Genomic DNA, 20,954 nt, shown 5'->3' with positions numbered 1-20,954 from the left:
TGGTCTGAACGTTCCCTCTTTTTTGGGAACTATGAACAGATTGGAGTAGAACCCCATCCCTTGTTCTCCTAATGGAACAGGATGAATCACTCCCATTTTTAACAGGTCTTCTACACAACGTAAGAATGCCTGTCTTTTTATGTGGTCTGAAGACAACTGAGACCTGTGGAACCTCCCCCTTGGGGGAAGCCCCTTGAATTCCAGAAGATAACCTTGGGAGACTATTTCTAGCGCCCAAGGATCCAGAACATCTCTTGCCCAAGCCTGAGCGAAGAGAGAGAGTCTGCCCCCCACCAGATCCGGTCCCGGATCGGGGGCCAACATTTCATGCTGTCTTGGTAGCAGTGGCAGGTTTCTTGGCCTGCTTTCCCTTGTTCCAGCCTTGCATTGGTCTCCAAGCTGGCTTGGCTTGAGAAGTATTACCCTCTTGCTTAGAGGACGTAGCACTTTGGGCTGGTCCGTTTCTACGAAAGGGACGAAAATTAGGTTTATTTTTGGCCTTGAAAGGCCGATCCTGAGGAAGGGCGTGGCCCTTACCCCCAGTGATATCAGAGATAATCTCTTTCAAGTCAGGGCCAAACAGCGTTTTCCCCTTGAAAGGAATGTTAAGTAGCTTGTTCTTGGAAGACGCATCAGCTGACCAAGATTTCAACCAAAGCGCTCTGCGCGCCACAATAGCAAACCCAGAATTCTTAGCCGCTAACCTAGCCAATTGCAAAGTGGCGTCTAGGGTGAAAGAATTAGCCAATTTGAGAGCATTGATTCTGTCCATAATCTCCTCATAAGGAGGAGAATCACTATCGACCGCCTTTACCAGCTCATCGAACCAGAAACACGCGGCTGTAGCGACAGGGACAATGCATGAAATTGGTTGTAGAAGGTAACCCTGCTGAACAAACATCTTTTTAAGTAAACCTTCTAATTTTTTATCCATAGGATCTTTGAAAGCACAACTATCTTCTATGGGTATAGTGGTGCGTTTGTTTAAAGTGGAAACCGCTCCCTCGACCCTGGGGACTGTCTGCCATAAGTCCTTTCTGGGGTCGACCATAGGAAACAATTTTTTAAATATGGGGGGAGGGACGAAAGGAATACCGGGCCTTTCCCATTCTTTATTTACAATGTCCGCCACCCGCTTGGGTATAGGAAAAGCTTCTGGGAGCCCCGGGACCTCTAGGAACTGTCCATTTTACATAGTTTCTCTGGGATGACCAACTTGTCACAATCATCCAGAGTGGATAATACCTCCTTAAGCAGAATGCGGAGATGTTCCAACTTAAATTTAAACGTAATCACATCAGGTTCAGCTTGTTGAGAAATGTTCCCTGAATCAGTAATTTCTCCCTCAGACAAAACCTCCCTGGCCCCATCAGACTGGTTTAGGGGCCCTTCAGAACCATTATTATCAGCGTCGTCATGCTCTTCAGTATCTAAAACAGAGCAGTCGCGCTTACGCTGATAAGTGTGCATTTTGGCTAAAATGTTTTTGACAGAATTATCCATTACAGCCGTTAATTGTTGCATAGTAAGGAGTATTGGCGCGCTAGATGTACTAGGGGCCTCCTGAGTGGGCAAGACTCGTGTAAACGAGGGAGGGAATGATGCAGTACCATGCTTACTCCCCTCACTTGAGGAATCATCTTGGGCATCATTGTCATTGTCACATAAATCACATTTATTTAAATGAGAAGGAACTCTGGCTTCCCCACATTCAGAACACAGTCTATCTGGTAGTTCAGACATGTTAAACAGGCATAAACTTGATAACAAAGTACAAAAAACGTTTTAAAATAAAACCGTTACTGTCACTTTAAATTTTAAACTGAACACACTTTATTACTGCAATTGCGAAAAAATATGAAGGAATTGTTCAAAATTCACCAAAATTTCACCACAGTGTCTTAAAGCCTTAAAAGTATTGCACACCAAATTTGGAAGCTTTAACCCTTAAAATAACGGAACCGGAGCCGTTTTTAACAGTCCCTGGTATCTGCTTTGCTGAGACCCAACCAAGCCCAAAGGGGAATACGATACCAAATGACGCCTTCATAAAGGCTTTTCTATGTATCAGAGCTCCTCACACATGCAACTGCATGTCATGCCTCTCAAAAACAAGTGCGCAACACCGGCGCGAAAATGAGGCTCTGCCTATGATTTGGGGAAGCCCCTAAGAATAAGGTGTCTAAAACAGTGCCTGCCGATATAATCTTATCAAAATACCCAGATTAAATGATTCCTCAAGGCTAAATATGTGTTAATAATGAATCGATTTAGCCCAGAAAAAGTCTACAGTCTTAATAAGCCCTTGTGAAGCCCTTATTTACTATCTTAATAAACATGGCTTACCGGATCCCATAGGGAAAATGACAGCTTCCAGCATTACATCGTCTTGTTAGAATGTGTCATACCTCAAGCAGCAAGAGACTGCTCACTGTTCCCCCAACTGAAGTTAATTCCTCTCAACAGTCCTGTGTGGAACAGCCATGGATTTTAGTAACGGTTGCTAAAATCATTTTCCTCATACAAACAGAAATCTTCATCTCTTTTCTGTTTCTGAGTAAATAGTACATACCAGCACTATTTTAAAATAACAAACTCTTGATTGAATAATAAAAACTACAGTTAAACACTAAAAAACTCTAAGCCATCTCCGTGGAGATGTTGCCTGTACAACGGCAAAGAGAATGACTGGGGTAGGCGGAGCCTAGGAGGGATCATGTGACCAGCTTTGCTGGGCTCTTTGCCATTTCCTGTTGGGGAAGAGAATATCCCACAAGTAAGGATGACGCCGTGGACCGGACACACCTATGTTGGAGAAATCTTCCTAGCAACAGGCTTACATGCCTGAATTAAAGAATCTATGACTGAATAAAAAAAATAAAAAAACTCGCTTAGATAAAATTAAGCGATCAATCTCCAGGCAGTCAGCTACAGAGAAACTAGATTCGGATGATGGAAAGGACCTTGAATGAAAAGGACCTTTCTTAAGGGCAGTATCAACGGTGGCTGAGATGACCTTTCCAGCAAATCCGCCTACCAAATCCTGCGAGGCCACACAGGGGCGATGAGGATTACTGATGCCCTTCCCTGATTGACTCGAGAAATCACCCTGGGAAAAAGAGCAAACGGAGGAAATACATAAGCTAGGCTGAAAAGACCAAGGCACTGCCAGGACATCTATCAGCTCCGCTTGGGGAACCCTGGGACCTGTATCTAGGAAGCTTGACATTCAGACAAGATGCCAAGAGATCCAACTCCAGCCTGCCCCATCTAAGAATCAGGTTGGAAAATATCTCTGGATGGAGTTCCCACTCTCCCGGATGAAATGTCTGCCTGCTCAGAAAGTCTGCCTCCCAGTTTACCACCTCTGGGATGTAGATCGCCAACAGATGGCAAGAGTGAAATTCCGCCCACTGTATTATCATGGCAACCTCTGTCATCGCCAAGGAACTTCTTGTTCCTCCCTGATGATTGATGTAAGCTACCATCGTTATGTTGTTCGACTGAAATCTGATGAATTGGGCCGAAGCCAACTGAGGCCACGCCTGAAGAGCATTGAATATTGCTCTCAACTCCAGAATATTGATGGGAAGTAGAGACTCCGCCAGAGTCCACACACCCTGAGCCCTTAGGGAGTTCCAAACTGCTCCCCAACCTAACAGACTGGTATCCGTTGTCACTATTACCCATGAGGGTATGTGGAATCATATCCCCTGGGACAGATGATCCAGTGACAACCACCATAGAAGATAATCTCCTGTCTTTTGATCTAGAAATATTAGAGAAGACAGATCTGTATAATCTCCATTCCACTGCCTGAGCATGCTCAATTACAGAGGTCTGAGATGAAACCGTGCAAACGGTACAACGTCCATTGCCGCCAGCAGCAATCCAATTACCTCCATGTACTGAGCCACTGACGGACGAGGACTGGACTGAATGGCTCGGCATGTATAAAGTATTCTTAACTTTCTGACTTTCAAAAAGATATTCATAGAAATAAAGTTGAATACAGTTCCCAGAAAGGGCACCCTTGTCTGAGAAACTAAACTCTTTTCCAGGTTCACCTTCCACCCGTGGGTTCTTAGGAAGGAAAGCACAATGTTGGTATAGGACCTTGCTAGTAGAAATGTTGACGCCTAGATCAGTATATCATCTAGATAAGGTGCCACTGCAATGCCCTGCGGCCTTAGAACAGCCAGTAAAGGCCCCAGAACCTTTGTGAAGATTCTGGGTGCTGTGGCTAGACCAAAAAGAAGAACCACAAACTGAGGTGGTTATCCATAAATGGAAAAAAAATATTGCACAATACAGTTATACGGTATGTATGTACGTATTGGGTACTTGTAAAGCGCGGCTAATCACCTGTAAGGGTCTCAAGGCGCTGCTCATTTTATCGATCTCAGAAGGATGAAAGGAAGAGCGGACCTTGCCGGGAATTGAACCTGCAACCCTTGGGTTGCTACAGAGCTTAGCCACAGTGCCTTTAGCATGCTGAGCTATCTGCCTGGCTACTCTCAGGAACTTGAAATGATCTCAGTGGATGGGAACATGAAGGTATACATCCTTTAGATCCACTGTCGCCAAAAATTGACCCTCCTGGATCAATGGAAGAATGGTACCAATAGATTCCATCTTGAAAGATGGAATACTTAGACACTTGTTTAGACTATTAAGATCTAAGATAGGTCTGAAAGTTCCCTCTTTTTTGGGAACTACAACATATGAGAGTAAAACCCCTGTCCCTGCTCCTGAAATGGAACGGGACAGATTACTCCCATGGAGGAGAGGTCTTAAACACAGCGTAAGAACGCCTCTCTTTTTATCTGGCCTACAGATAATCGTGAAAGAAGAAACCTTCCTCTGGGGAAAGAATGTTTGAATTCCAGTTAGTATCCCTGAGACACAATATCTATTGCCCAGGGATCCTGAACATTTCTCATCCAAGCCTGGATGAAGAAAAACAATCTGCCCCCTACTAGATCCGGTCCCGGATCGGGGGCCAACCCTACATGCTGACTTGGTGCAGCAGCAGGTTTCTTAGATGGTTTACCCTTGTTAAAAGACTGGTTGGGTCTCCAGGTAGACTTGGTTTGCGGATAGTTCCCTTCCTGCTCAGAGGAAGAGGGAGTTCCCTCGAATTTTCGAAAGGAACGAAAATTACTCTGTCGACCCCTCTGATTGGATCTCTTATCCTGAGGGAAGGAGATGACCCTTGCCCCCCGTGAAGTCAGAAATAATTTCCTTCAAGTCATGTTCGAACAAGGCCTTCCCCTTGTAAGGGATAGCCAAAAGTTCAGACTGGGAAGAAACATCCGCAGACCAAGATTTCAACCAAAAGGTTCTGCGTACCAAGATGGAGAACCCCGAACTCTTAGCCGCCAATTTGGTAATCTGCAGGGAAGCGTCAGAAATAAATGAATCAGCTGACCTAAAAGCTTTAATCCTATTATATATCTCTTCCAAAGAAGTCTCAGTCTTAAGAGACTCTTCCAGAGCACCAAACCAATAAGCAGCTGCACTTGTAACTTACAAGTGCAATAGCAACCCTTGATGAACATAGAATTTCATAAGGAGACCCTCTAATTCTTATTCCTCTATTCTTGAGTGCATTTGTTGCATCCTCAGTCACAAAAGATGAACTAACAAACAAACAGCTGAAAGTCATTTATTATAATGTACACAGAACTAAACATTACTGCCTCTTTAAATCTAAAAGTAACTTATTTCTTTGTGTTTTTGTACCATCCTATGTCACAAAGGATGAATTAACAAACAGCCTCAATTCTTTTAATAAAGTTTACACAGTAAAAGTGTTACTGTCACTTCCAATTAGCATGTTAACCTTGTTGGAAATAGACGTTGCTATGTACATTAAAGTAAGCATGTCTTGTGCCCACAATACCATATGAAAAGTGCAAGGAACCACAGAGCACCACATGTGGGCCAAAAAAATTCTTTATTTTATGTGTGCACTTGTTTTTAAATACAAAGCTGAATTTCAAATAAAAGGAACCCCACCAAAAACGGTACTGACTCTTAAAAACTGAAAAAGAACCTTATCTTTTTTAGTGTGCTACTGTCTCTTTATTTCTTGCAAAAAAAGAAAATTCTTGCAAAAAAAGAAATACATCAGCACACAAGTGTCAGAGCAACTACGGACATCTCCGATAAGCTTTCTGAGTTGAGCCATCACTTCATATTCAATTTATACTGAGAATGTCATGTTTGTAGCAACATGACCTAAATCCCAAATAAAACAGAAGTGTTTGTATAAAGAGTCTTATAACGAATCTGCACCCATGCTGTCTTATATCATATATGCTGTAAAGAGAAATAGCACCTGATTTCTAACAAAGTGCAAAAACTGCTATATTATATGCGCTTTACTTTTAATTTTTAACTTGCGCATCAATTGCACAACTGCCCGTGAAAGGGAAGAAAAGGGCGCGCTATGAACAGCGCCATCTTAAGGACCGCCCATCGTGGGCGTTTACAAGTTATTGTAAAATACTACGAACATTCCCTCCATATCTGCAAGCATCCAAGTGCCTAATTACACTCGAAGAGAGCGATGTGAGCACAGGGAATGTCGGCAGAATAGAAAGCTTCCGGTCGGCGTGTAATGATATATAACCGCCGGGAGAACATGCCCCATTTGTCTGAATAAAGCAAACTCCCAGTCGGCTTGTAGTGATATATAACCGGCGGGAGAACATGCCCCATTTGTCTGAATAAAGAAAACTCCCGGTCGGCTTGTAGTGATATATAACCGCCGGGAGAACATGCCCCATTTGTCTGAATAAAGCAAACTCCCGGTCGGCTTGTAGTGATATATAACCGCCGGGAGAACATGCCCCATTTGTCTGAATAAAGCAAACTCTCGGTCGGCTTGTAGTGATATATAACCGCCGGGAGAACATGCCCCATTTGTCTGAATAAAGCAAACTCCCGGTCGGCGTGTAATGATATGATATATAACCGCCGGGAGAACATGCCCCATTTGTCTGAATAAAGCAAACTCCTGGTCGGCTTGTAGTGATATATAACCGCCGGGAGAACATGCCCCATTTGTCTGAATAAAGCAAACTCTCGGTCGGCTTGTAGTGATATATAACCGCCGGGAGAACATGCCCCATTTGTCTGAATAAAGCAAACTCCCGGTCGGCATGTAGTGATATATAACCGCCGGGAGAACATGCCCCATTTGTCTGAATAAAGCAAACTCCCGGTCGGCTTGTAGTGATATATAACCGCCGGGAGAACATGCCCCATTTGTCTGAATAAAGCAAACTCTCGGTCGGTTTGTAGTGATATATAACCGCCAAGAGAACATGCCCCATTTGTCTGAATAAAGCAATCTCCAGGTCGGCATGTAGGAATTATACCACCGCCGAGAGTGCGTTGACAAGTGAAAAACATGTGAAATACATTTGCTGTCAGTATACTCTCCTAAAATAAAAAGAGAATGCATACCTGATAAAGAGCCCATATAATATACAAAGGGCTGCTCAATTATAACGTGAGAGGCCAAATCCTTCTGAGTTCTTCTTTCATTTTCCAAGCCCAGAAACAAAAATGGCACTTACCTCACAATCTGTTGACAGCAAAGGCAGCACCCAGGTATGTGAAATCCAACTGCTCACATGGACCTGAAGATTACAAGAAAAATACTGAGCAAAAGACCCTCAGATTTTTTCCCAGATAGGGCAGCAACAGTATATGGGAGGCGCAGTGAGAATTATGTCCCACAAGTTCCCATTGCTTTAAAGCCACCAAATGCTTCTCTTTTTACTGAAGAGACTGATCTGGTCTAGGCTACACCCAGCACAAAGTAGCACTCAGAGGCATCACTTAAAAATAATAAACACTTGATTGAAGAATCTTAACTATCACCTCACTTTGCCATCTCCTATCTAACTAACACAGGCAAAGAGAATGACTGGGGTGGGAGGGAAGGGAGGAGCTATATATACACAGCTCTGCTGTGGTGCTCTTTGCCTCCTCTTGCTGACCAGGAGGCGATATCCCACAAGGATGAAATCCGTGGACTCATCGTATCTTGTAAAAGAAATGGAGTTTTTGCAAAATGGAGAAGGGTAGCTATTTTTGCTTATAGTAACTGTGTTCCAGCAGCAATTTTCAGTTACCAGTTAGCAGACAAACAGTAACAGTTTCTTTCTCTCTCTATGCTTGGGGTTTTATCATGTGATATAACCCCACCCCTTTTTGTTCTGTACCATCATTGGTGAATTGGTTTGGGAGGCCCTCGAATCTGAACATCTCATTGGACAACCTGGGATATATGGTTGCTAGGGAAATGCATCTTTGTTGACAACCAATTGTCTTTTGGCTGTAATTCTCGCATTACAACACCGACGGGCAACATGACAAAAACAAATAGTTCATTCTCAATACTGTTAATAGAAAATTACAAATTGTATATTTTTAATATGTACACTATAATTTGATATTAATAAACTATGTGTTTAATATTCATAGGATCATATAGTATTATCTTCTCTGATCACTTCAATATCAGACATAAGCATATTTTTAATAATCATTTTAATAAAGAATTTATACTGCCAAATATCTTAAAATCCATTTAAAATAACATTCAGTATCCTGGTATTGTATTGTATTGTATCTCAATAGGAATGCAATGTATTTCACATTTCTAATGCATATCTGAATGCATGACAATACCAAATGTAGATCTGAAATAAAAATAATATTGTTATTAATTTTTATGTTAAAATAGAAAATATCCACATCTGTTTTTATGACTAAGGACATCTTGTTTTCCTGTAAAACAAAGGGAAAATTGTCAATTATGTATACATCTATTTGTAGCATTTGTCTAAAATATTAATATTAGTCATTGCTTTTTAGGTCCCTAAATATCCATTCCTATGCTTAAAAATACAGAGGCTAAGACATTTTATGCTTTTTGTTTGAATATATATTTGAGTATTCCCTTATATGAGGATTATATAGATAATTTCTTTTGCAAGGTTTATATATTTTTTTTTTTTATTATTCTCTTTATGTTACACAGAGATTTCAAATGCCAATGTGTCTGAGCTCTGCACATGGGAAACTCTGCAAGGGATAATTTAAACATAGGTGACACAGTCATTTCTTCAGCTAAGTTTCAAAATAAATCCAGCATTTCTCTGACATTGCCTGTATTACTGCATGGGGTTATCTATCTGATAATCCTGTTCTTAGAGGTCCTTTCTTGAAGATGTTTGCAAATCCAAATATTCTCACAGACGGAGCGATTACTCACCTTGGGCAGGAAGCCCATATATGGGCATGTACTTTTGAGGCTCCATCATGCTAATTTCCATTTCCTTGAAAATGTGAGCATCTCATTAGAATTTAAACAAAAAGTTCCAGACATTTTATCTTTATTCACTGTATGAGGTCCTTGTAATCCAGGCAATGAAACAGATGCTCCCTCTTTGAAGTAACTGTCTGTTAGCTCATAATTTGTTAGCTTATCAGGAAATAGTGCAGAACCTTGTCTACAACAGAGGTTGGTGATATAACATTTGATCATCAAGTAAATGTTAATTATTAGTTTCCTGGGTTTTAAAAACAGTTTTTATTAACTGACCAAATGCTTCATTTCATTATTCTCACCTGGATGCATTGAAATTTTGCATGCCGAGTGGGGGAGGATTGTACTTTGGTCAGCCAAAGCATTTAATGTCTTATAAATGAATGAATCATTGGTGCTGACAACCAAATACATATTAAATAATATATATATATTAATCTTCACATATACCTTGACATATATATTCCCTGTTTATAGGGTTCATAATAAATATGGGTCCCAAGTCTGCTTAGTCATATAGTGTATGATAACATCCAATGGGGTTATTGGATTATTATTTACCAGTGTGTCTGAAGTGTACATAAACACCCCACTATGAAGGGAAGGGAAGGTAAGAGAATAAAAAATTGTGTAACAATCCCCAAAGTGAAAACTTTTGTTAAGAAGTGATAATGCATGATTCTACATATATGTATTACGAATGTGTTCATGGGTCCCAAGTGATTGCTAGATATTACCTTTAATCTGCACTGCAATATTTCAGTATGTTGCAGAAGTGAACAAATAGTATTTCTATGGCCAGCGTGGGCCAAATCTAAACTGAGTGCTAAGTGATTGTGCAATGTGATCAATACGATCTAGCACAATACAAAATTGTTACATTGTGCACTTACTCCGCATGTACAAAGATTAAAATATAGCGAACTGAAGTTTAATCAGATAATGAGACTTAATACAGGCCTCTAAGCAATGTATTGCAGTTCAACACTGTACTTAAATCTAGATACACTATAGATGATATAATAACAATCGTGGTGCTGACCATTATAATCACTATCGTGCATAATACAAGTTAACATTATTCTTGTTCCTATATGCGCTCAAATATACAACAATAATAAATGTGGTAACAGACTATCTACACAATATATGTACTCTTTTTTTTTTTTCTTTTTTTAAATATTTATTTATTTGGAGCTGCCGAGAGGAGGGCTCTCGAAAAAAAGAAAAACAAAAAAATTAAGAAACAAAACCTCGCAGGGTGTAATCCTTTTCATGTCATACAGAGAATAGATTTGAAACAATTTTATATACATGAAAAAATAATAAGATAGTATAAATTAAAAACATAACGTTGATCCATCTTTTTTAACATGCAGATATTATCCTAAAAATTATCCCCTCCTTAACCCTGGCAGCTCATTTTATTGACGCAACAAAATAATCATCCGACCATAACCTAACACATAACACAAAACCAAAAATCTACAAAAAAAAAAAAGAGAGACACAACCTTTCCCCCTTGCTCTAATAGTATTGACACTCTCGCTCGGGACCGTACCCTACTGGGAATCCCCTCAACCCAGACTTAACTACTATTATCCTGGCGGGTTGTTTCAATCACCTCTACTATAGCTACCTGTAATTCCTAACCTATTCTACCGGAAAATCCCCTAATAGTGCCAAGTCAGAAAAAGATTGCAAACTTAAAAATGGATACAGTATTTTTTGCACGTCTTCTGGATATGTCTTAATTATGGGTAGCCAACCCAAGAGAAACTTTCTAATTTCTTTTTCGTTTGCCTCCCTGAGATAGGATTCAAAAACAATTTGCATCTGGATTTCTTTAGTAAAAACTGAGAAGCCCGGCATTTTTTTAGCTTTCCAATTTTTCAGTATTAATTGTCTAACGAGTAAGATGATGGTATTTAGAGTTTTAGTATTTGGTAGTGCCGCCGGATTGGAACGAACAAGAAAAAAAATTCCTTCCATATCTATATCAATATTTGTTTGGTACATTCTGTTTATCCAGAAAATAACCTTATTCCAGAATTGTCTGATCCGAGGACACTGCCAAAACATGTGCAGAATATCTGCGTTCATATAAACACATCGTGGACAAAAGAAATCCTGACCACTATACATTTTCGATAATTTCTGAGGGGTGCAATAAAAATTATTTATAAGTTTCATATGGCTCTCTTTCCAGCTTATAGGAATGCGACATTTATTTAATGTTTTGCAACTGTCTCTCAAAATATCCTGATCTAAGTTTGATATCACCGATCTCCATTTTATACTAGATTTTCCCAGTAGGGATTCGCTTTGTTTAGCAAGCATAATGCTATATAGTAGTGATATTGAGGGAACCTTAACCCGAGCGACAACCAACGCCGAGTTTAACACTGACCACGCAGTCATCTCGCTGCCATTCCAACCTCGAGAAGAAATAAAATGATGCACTTGCAAAAAAGGATAATATATGTACTCTTAACAGGGGCAGTATTAGCCAGAGATACACTACAAACTATAGAGTACAATACGGTACCAAATCAGATCACTTTGCTGCCACAGAAAGCTATTATAACGGCTGCGATACTTGGTTTAATAGCACATATACTACTAGCAACACAATTTGCACGCAACATATTAGTTCTAGCTCAGTCACAATTATGCAGCATGATTCATTATACATTATAGCACTGTCATGAACGTAAATACACTTGCTGCTACTCTAGAAAAAAAAACTAGAGGTTTTTGGCTCAGCACAATACCAGAAAGTGACCATATCAACTAATATTAGTTGTAATTAAGATCACAATATCCTAAACGGAAAGTTAGACCTATAGTGAGACTTATTACACGTTACAGAGTAATCTATATACTTTGCTTCAGATAAGAAATGAATAATTGCTGTAATAAATTTCAGACAGATAACTACAGTCACTATTGTTAAGCAAGGGTTATTACCCCATATTAGGTACGCCTATTATACACAACAGTATTTGAGTGGCCAAATTCCAGTAGGATATAACCCTTTACCTGTAATACAATTGCTTGAGTGAATAATATGGATATAAAGAATATGTGTGGGGAATAAACTCACGTGTGCATTATTCTATTACAAGAGGTATATTTGTTCAATCAAACCAATGAACCAGACACAACCTCTACCCCAAACCTAGGTTTATCCCATGGATAATAGTAGACCATATTGATACTTAATATTCAATAGATGTGGTAAGGGACTGAATTTACCATCACACGTCTAAGCACTACACACTGTATCAACCTACACAGAGTATTATTTTTTGATAACTCTATCAAAGATTATATGAGAAGTAAAAACAAGAATCAGTCTTTCCCCTGTCCACTTCCTAGCAATATTGACTATCTTGTACTATATAGAGTAACTGAATTTGGAGACCAGCACTTATATTCAACCGCACTGTTTAAATTCCTGCCGATATATAATATATCTCAAAGGCATTACCCACTCATTAACAGGAATAGTGTCAACCGGTCTTCAGTTGTTTTTAATGTGTTCACTCACTGGGTCCCTATTTTAATATATTGAAATAAAAGTTATATTTTATTGTTCATCATTATTTCTCCCTTCACAAGTCCAGGCTTAGAGTGCTACTTGTGCAGCCTTTCCAGAGGGCCTGTCCCTCGCCAAGTGTTGCATGCAATTACATAGCGTTTACTGCGTCAATACATCAGTTCGTGAAGTGGCCACAGATTGGTCTAAACCAGTATGTTAATCTATTACAAGATGGCATGCAATTACATAGTGTTTATTGCGTCAATACATCAGTTTGTGAAGTGGCCGCTGATTGGTCTAAGCCAGTATGTTAATCTATTACAAGATGGCATGCAATTACATAGTGTTTATTGCGTAAATAGTTTGTGAAGTGGCCGCTGATTGGTCTAATTAAGACTCCCCATAAGGAGGTGCAATAGATAACTGTGTGCCCCATCAGGGCTGCAGAGCTCGCTCCTCATCTTATCATATTACTGGAAGCGGACATAGCTATTAATGTGTATTTACTACTGGTTGGGAGTAAATGTTAATGTATTATTAATGTGATAAAATATTTTATTAGTAAATAGATTCATTACATGGAATCTGCCCCAATGAGTTTAAATGTGTCTGATCTCAGCAGCACTTATGGTCTATAAATGTGTAAGATGCTACATCCAAGGTCTGTATTTTGATTTATAAAATGTATGTGGTCTCAACAGCTGCTGATTTGCCTTAAAGGGACATGATATCCAAATGTTAAAGCAGTTGAAAGTTATGCAGCACAACTGTAAAAAGTAGACTAGAAAATGTCACCTGAACACCTCTATGTAAAAAAATTATTTTACCTCAAAATATCTTCAGTAGCTATATCCTATTGTAAAAGGACTTTAAGCAGCCAATTGGGATGCTAGTCCTGGGACTTGCATGGGAGCATGCATCTGGCATATGCAGGCACAGTCATGTTATTTCCTTGTGTTTTAAGGGACAGTTCACCCAAACATTTTCTTCCCTTTAAATTATTCCCAATGATCCATTTTACCTGCTAGAGTGTATTAAATTGTTTACAAGTAGCTCCTTTACTCCTATTTCAGCATTTGAAAAAGCTGATTTAGCCTGTGTTATAGCCACCTATACTGAAAGTTTCTATACTGGAGTCTCAGCTATTGAATAGCCTAAGTAACCACAGCCAGCAGAAGAGATTACACTCCCAGCGGGGTGCAGGATAGTTATTAATAAAATGATAATTTTCCATTCTTCTCTCTATGTATTGAGCTTTGGTGTTCCAGACAAATATAAGATAAGGAAGCAAGTGTGTGTACACAAAGTGATAACATAATGGGATCTGATATTACCTGAAGTTCAACCCATTGTAATAGGCTGTGGTTTAAAAGCACAAAACCAGCTACTTCATATACAAAAAATAAATCTGATAATGCAATTTATCATACAGTTATACTCTGCAGCTGGTATACCAAGTCATTGAAAATACATTAAGGGAAAAACAATTTTACAGTGTACTGTCCCTTTCAGGAAGTTTTCTATGCAATCTTGTGCGATCACAGCAAAGTAAAACGGTGACATCAGAACTGATGAAGCGGATTGGCTGATTCTTTTTAACCTGCAGCTGACAGTAGCTGAGGGATAACTGCACACAGAGCACTTACTATTAAGAGATAAAACGTTGTGATATTTTCTATTCAGCTCTTTACAACTATACTGTAGCACTTTCAAGTGATGAAGCATATGGGTATTATGTCCCTTTAACACCTGAAGGGAGTAAGCAAGCAGATGGAAGAGGGTGTTGCCGTGTTTTCCACTCTCTGGCAGTTTGGTCATTTAATCACTAATATACCAAGCACACGTTACCTACAACCAATAGGAGCCTTTGTAATCGCTGTACCTGGGAGGAGATGCGACCTGCTTGCTTCATGAGCTCCAGCTCAGCTTGGGACTTCACTAGACGAAGCTGATGGACAAGATGCCTTATTGGTCTGATTGGGTTCTTTCCTCTGGCTCTAGATTGCACCAAAGGCTGGAGGCAGCTGCTATACAGAGCGGGGTGAGCGGGCCTGGCACAGTCACACCACAACGTCACACCTTCGTCTGACAAGCAGAAAGATACAGAATCTTACATTATTACACAGTACCAGCTCCTGAGTTAGTGAGGCCCCTCGACACAAAACAAAATGAAAAATCAACCAAATAAATCTGAATTGCTCTGGATTTTGCAGAGTTGAGTGAAAAGGTAGAAAGAGAAAATAAAGAGTGAATGGAGAGTGTAAAGAAAGGAGGGGAAAAAACAAAACGTGAGGTTGATTCGAAATTGGGGAAAGGAGGAGAAAATGGGGGGGGAGGGAGAATAGAGGTATAAGAGGGAGATATATGATGATTGGATCCAGAGGCCAGTGTCACTTACAAACCATACACTTTACCTAGCAGCCGAGGCAGAACATGTTTGAACTCATCCATTACAAAAGCCTCATCTACCCCAGTGAGAGCTACAGCACCGTCTGCTCCAGAACGTGGCCCATCCCACAGCTCACGGCTGGCATCTCTGCGAGGCACGTAGAGGCTGGCGGTGTGGGAGGGCAGTGAGTGGCCAGCCCGGCTCCTCAGGATAAGGATACTATCAGGTTCTAGGAACCCGCACAAGTAGAGGAAGTCTGTGTGTTGATGGAAAGGGAAAGGTATGTCACTGGTCATATACAGTGTAGGGTGAGACAGGAAGATGACGGCGTGATCTGTACCACTCCCCAGTGCCGGAGACGTCTGAATGAGTGACATTAGCTTGTGACGTCGGACGGCATATTCCGTCTGTGTCAGACCAGGGGTGACCTCGCCTGAAAAACAAAACAAACTTAAATGGGAGGGTCTACTCCAGAATGGTTATTGTTTAAAAAGATATTATATAATACTCAAAGATACTGTACATCATCTGATTTCTCAATATTGCCCTAGCTCATGAAATCTATATATATTTATATAGCAGGGCTCAAAATTTCCACTCTTTACTAGCCATTGGCGAATGGAAATTTAATGGTGGCGAGTAAAAAAAAAAAAATGTACACTCCTATTGCAGCGTTGACAACCACACATTTTAGGCTATGTGCTAAACATATAATCTGAAGGGATATTATATATCCTAGAAAGTTCAAGGGTATGTTATTCATCTAGGGCTGTAGGAGCACCATTAGTGCTTAGACTGTTACTTCCGAGAGGGTAAACGGGGGGCAGAGAAAGAGCGAGAGAGAGATTGGAGACAAAAAGTAAAAGTGGAGGAGAAATTAGCTTTTAAAAGGGACTCAAATTTGTTTATTGTTTAAAAAGATAGATAATTCCTTTATTACCCATTCCCCATTTTTGCATAACAATCTCAGTTATATAAATATACTTCTTACCTCTGTGATTACCCTGTATCCAAGCCTCTGCAGACTGCTCCTTATCTCAGTTATATTAATATACTGTACTTTTTTCCTCTGTGATTAACTTGTATCTAAGCCTCTGCAGACTGCTCCTTATCTCAGTTATATAAACATACTTCTTACCTCTGTGATTACCCTGTATCTAAGCCTCTGCAGACTGCTCCTTATCTCAGTTATATTAATATACTGTACTTTTTACCTCTGTGATTAACTTGTATCTAAGCCTCTGCAGACTGCCCCTTATCTCAGTTATATAAATATACTTTCTTTCATGTAATTGGCAAGAGTCCATGAGCTAGTGACATATGGGATATACAATCCTACCAGGAGGGGCAAAGTTTCCCAAACCTCAAAATGCCTATAAATACACCCCTCACCACACCCACAATTCAGTTTTACAAACTTATTTACAAATAGAGATAGAAATACACACACACACATATAAATATATATTATATGCACATATACACACACACACACATATAGAGATAGAAATACACACACACATATATATCTATATATCTATATACACACACACACACACACACACACACACACACAGATATATGGATAGAGATAGAAATACACACACACATATATATGCACATATACCCCAAGGCAGAACATAGAGTGATCTGAGATGTCACAGAAAATGCAGCATGTCTGCAGAAAGAACAGGAACTGTTAGCACTTTAACTTTTCAGTGCTGCTCCACATTAGGCTGTTCTTTTTAACTAGAGCTGTTTTCTGGCTGCATTGTATAAGTTTTCCTTAACACAGTGCACCCAGAGCAAAGTGCTGTTGGAAGAAACCAGTCAAATATGCAGTAGTGCATTGATTGTTGTCTGGCTCTGAGATTTTTGCAAGCTCTTTCCCTAGCTTTTCACAGTCTGCAAAGCTGTTTTTCTCTGAATGTAAGATGTGTATATGAGCAATGCACCTTTTTATAACTACATTTCTGTTAGACTAAGAGAAAAGGAAACAAATTAATTCAAGAGACATTTTACAATTACTTTTGTCTGCAGCTAATTTGCAATGCAATTTTTAACTACTGCACTAGATTATACAACTTTTAATATTGCTTTATTCTCCAGTTAACCAACACATTTCAATTGATCTGGTGATTTAGTGTAACTGACAAATTAACAATTTTATTTTATTTAAAAATGACCTGCAGAGAAATTTTTCACTAAAAAAATATATATATAACATAATTTATGCTTACCTGATAAATTCCTTTCTCCTGTAGTGTAGTCAGTCCACGGGTCATCCATTACTTATGGGATTATATCTCCTCCCTAACAGGAAGTGCAAGAGGATCACCCAAGCAGAGCTGCTATATAGCTCCTCCCCTCTACGTCATACCCAGTCATTCGACCGAATACCAAACGAGAAAGGAGAAACTATAGGGTGCAGTGGTGACTGGAGTTTAATTTAAAATTTAGACCTGCCGTAAAAACAGGGCGGGCCGTGGACTGACTACACTACAGGAGAAAGGAATTTATCAGGTAAGCATAAATTATGTTTTCTCCTGTTAAGTGTAGTCAGTCCACGGGTCATCCATTACTTATGGGATACCAATACCAAAGCTAAAAGTACACGGATGACGGGAGGGACAGGCAGGACCTTTACACGGAAGGAACCACTGCCTGAAGAACCTTTCTCCCAAAAACAGCCTCCGAAGAAGCAAAAGTGTCAAATTTGTAAAATTTCGAAAAAGTGTGAAGTGAAGACCAAGTTGCAGCCTTGCAAATCTGTTCAACAGAGGCCTCATTTTTAAAGGCCCAAGTGGAAGCCACAGCTCTAGTAGAATGAGCTGTAATTCTTTCAGGAGGCTGCTGTCCAGCAGTCTCATAGGCTAAACGTATTATACTACGAAGCCAGAAGGAGAGAGAGGTAGCCGAAGCTTTTTGACCTCTCCTCTGTCCAGAATAAACGACAAACAGGGAAGAAGTTTGGCGAAAATCTTTAGTTGCCTGCAAATAAAATTTTAGGGCACGGACGACGTCCAGATTGTGCAGAAGTCGTTCCTTCTTTGAAGAAGGGTTAGGGCACAGTGATGGAACAACAATCTCTTGATTGATATTCCTGTTAGTGACTACCTTAGGTAAGAACCCAGGTTTAGTACGCAGGACTACCTTATCCGAATGAAAAATCAAATAAGGAGAATCACAATGTAAGGCTGATAATTCAGAGACTCTTCAAGCCGAGGAAATAGCCATTAAAAACAGAACTTTCCAAGATAACAGCTTGATATCAATGGAATGAAGGGGTTCAAACGGAACACCCTGTAGAACGTTAAGAACTAAGTTTAAGCTCCACGGTGGAGCAACAGTTTTAAACACAGGCTTAATCCTGGCCAAAGCCTGACAAAAAGCCTGAACGTCTGGAACTTCTGACAGACGTTTGTGTAAAAGGATGGACAGAGCTGAGATCTGTCCCTTTAACGAACTAGCAGATAAACCCTTTTCTAAACCTTCTTGTAGAAAAGACAATATCCTAGGAATCCTAACCTTACTCCATGAGTAACTCTTGGATTCGCACCAATGCAAGTATTTACGCCATATTTTATGGTAAATTTTCCTGGTAACAGGTTTCCTAGCCTGTATTAAGGTATCAATCACTGACTCTGAGAATCCACGCTTTGATAGAATCAAGCGTTCAATCTCCATGCAGTCAGCCTCAGAGAAATTAGATTTGGATGTTTGAAAGGACCCTGAATCAGAAGGTCCTGTCTCAGAGGCAGAGACCATGGTGGACAGGACGACATGTCCACTAGATCTGCATACCAGGTCCTGCGTGGCCACGCAGGCGCTATTAGAATCACCGATTCTCTCTCCTGTTTGATCCTGGCAATCAATCGAGGAAGCATCGGGAAGGGTGGAAACACATAAGCCATGTTGAAGACCCAAGGTGCTGTCAGAGCATCTATCAGTACCGCTCCCGGGTCCCTGGACCTGGATCCGTAACAAGGAAGTTTGGCGTTCTGGCGAGACGCCATGAGATCCAGATCTGGTTTGCCCCAACGCCGAAGCAGTTGGGCAAACACCTCCGGATGAAGTTCCCACTCCCCCGGATGAAAAGTCTGGCGACAGTTCTCCACGCCTGGGATGTGGATCGCTGACAGGTGGCAAGAGTGAGACTCTGCCCAGCGAATTATCTTTGAGACTTCCATCATCGCTAGGGAACTCCTTGTCCCTCCCTGATGGTTGATGTAAGCCACAGTCGTGATGTTGTCCGACTGAAACCTGATGAACCTCAGAGTTGCTAACTGAGGTCAAGCCAGAAGGGCATTGAAAACTGCTCTTAATTCCAGAATGTTTATTGGAAGGAGTCTCTCCTCCTGAGTCCATGATCCCTGAGCCTTCAGGGAATTCCAGACAGCGCCCCAACCTAGCAGGCTGGCGTCTGTTGTTACAATCGTCCAATCTGGTTTGCTGAAGGGCATCCCCCTGGACAGATGTGGCCGAGAAAGCCACCATAGAAGAGAATCCCTGGTCTCTTGATCCAGATTCAGCATAGGGGACAAATCTGAGTAATCCCCATTCCACTGACTTAGCATGCACAATTGCAGTGGTCTGAGATGCAGGCGTGCAAAAGGTACTATGTCCATTGCCGCTACCATTAAGCCGATTACCTCCATGCATTGAGCCACTGACGGGTGTTGAATAGAATGAAGGACACGGCAAGCATTTAGAAGTTTTGTTAACCTGTCCTCTGTCAGGTAAATTTTCATTTCTACAGAATCTATAAGAATCCCCAAGAAGGGAACTCTTGTGAGTGGCAATAGAGAACTCTTTTCTACGTTCACCTTCCACCCATGCGACCTTAGAAATGCCAGAACTAACTCTGTATGAGACTTGGCAGTTTGGAAACTTGACGCTTGTATCAGAATGTCGTCTAGGTACGGAGCTACCGATATTCCTCGCGGTCTTAGTACCGCCAGAAGAGAGCCCAGAACCTTTGTAAAGATTCTTGGAGCCGTAGCTAACCAGGAGGGAAGAGCTACAAACTGGTAATGCCTGTTTAGGAAGGCAAACCTTAGGTACCGATAATGATCTTTGTGAATCGGAATGTGAAGGTAGGCATCCTTTAAATCCACTGTGGTCATGTACTGACCCTTTTGGATCATAGGTAAGATTGTCCGAATAGTTTCCATTTTGAACGATGGAACTCTGAGGAATTTGTTTAGGATCTTTAAGTTCAAGATTGGTCTGAAGGTTCCCTCTTTTTTGGGAACCACAAACAGATTTGAGTAAAACCCTTGTCCGTGTTCCGACCGCGGAACCAGGTGGATCACTCCCATTAGTAAAAGGTCTTGTACACAGCGTAGAAACGCCTCTATCTTTATCTGGTTTGCTGACAACCTTGAAAGATGAAACCTCCCTTTTGGAGGAGAAGCTTTGAAGTCCAGAAGATATCCCTGAAATATGATCTCTAACGCCCAGGGATCCTGGACATCTCTTGCCCAAGCCTGGGCGAAGAGAGAAAGTCTGCCCCCCACTAGATCCGTTTCCGGATCGGGGGCCCTCACTTCATGCTGTCTTAGGGGCAGCAGCAGGCTTTCTGGCCTGCTTGCCCTTGTTCCAGGACTGGTTAGGTTTCCAGCCCTGTCTGTAGCGAGCAACAGTTCCTTCCTGTTTTGGAGCGGAGGAAG

General features: G+C 40.8%; 1 protein-coding gene across 1 annotated transcript in view; it reads right to left on the bottom strand.

The window, feature by feature from the left end:
- Nucleotides 1–20,954, bottom strand: part of XPNPEP3 (X-prolyl aminopeptidase 3) — a 289,754-nt gene that overhangs the window by 214,780 nt on the left and 54,020 nt on the right. Inside the window, exons 3-4 of the mRNA XM_053721392.1 lie at nucleotides 15,308–15,715; nucleotides 14,776–14,978 (exon numbers count right to left, since the gene is read on the bottom strand). Coding sequence (XP_053577367.1) covers nucleotides 14,776–14,978; nucleotides 15,308–15,715 — 611 coding nt within the window. The remainder of the gene's footprint in view (nucleotides 1–14,775; nucleotides 14,979–15,307; nucleotides 15,716–20,954) is intronic.

The sequence above is a fragment of the Bombina bombina genome, chromosome 7, assembly GCF_027579735.1.
Source record: "Bombina bombina isolate aBomBom1 chromosome 7, aBomBom1.pri, whole genome shotgun sequence".
Classification (NCBI taxonomy): Eukaryota; Metazoa; Chordata; class Amphibia; order Anura; family Bombinatoridae; genus Bombina; species Bombina bombina.
The sequence above is the reverse complement of the archived record's forward strand: the minus strand, read 5'-3'. Positions and strand labels throughout refer to the sequence as shown.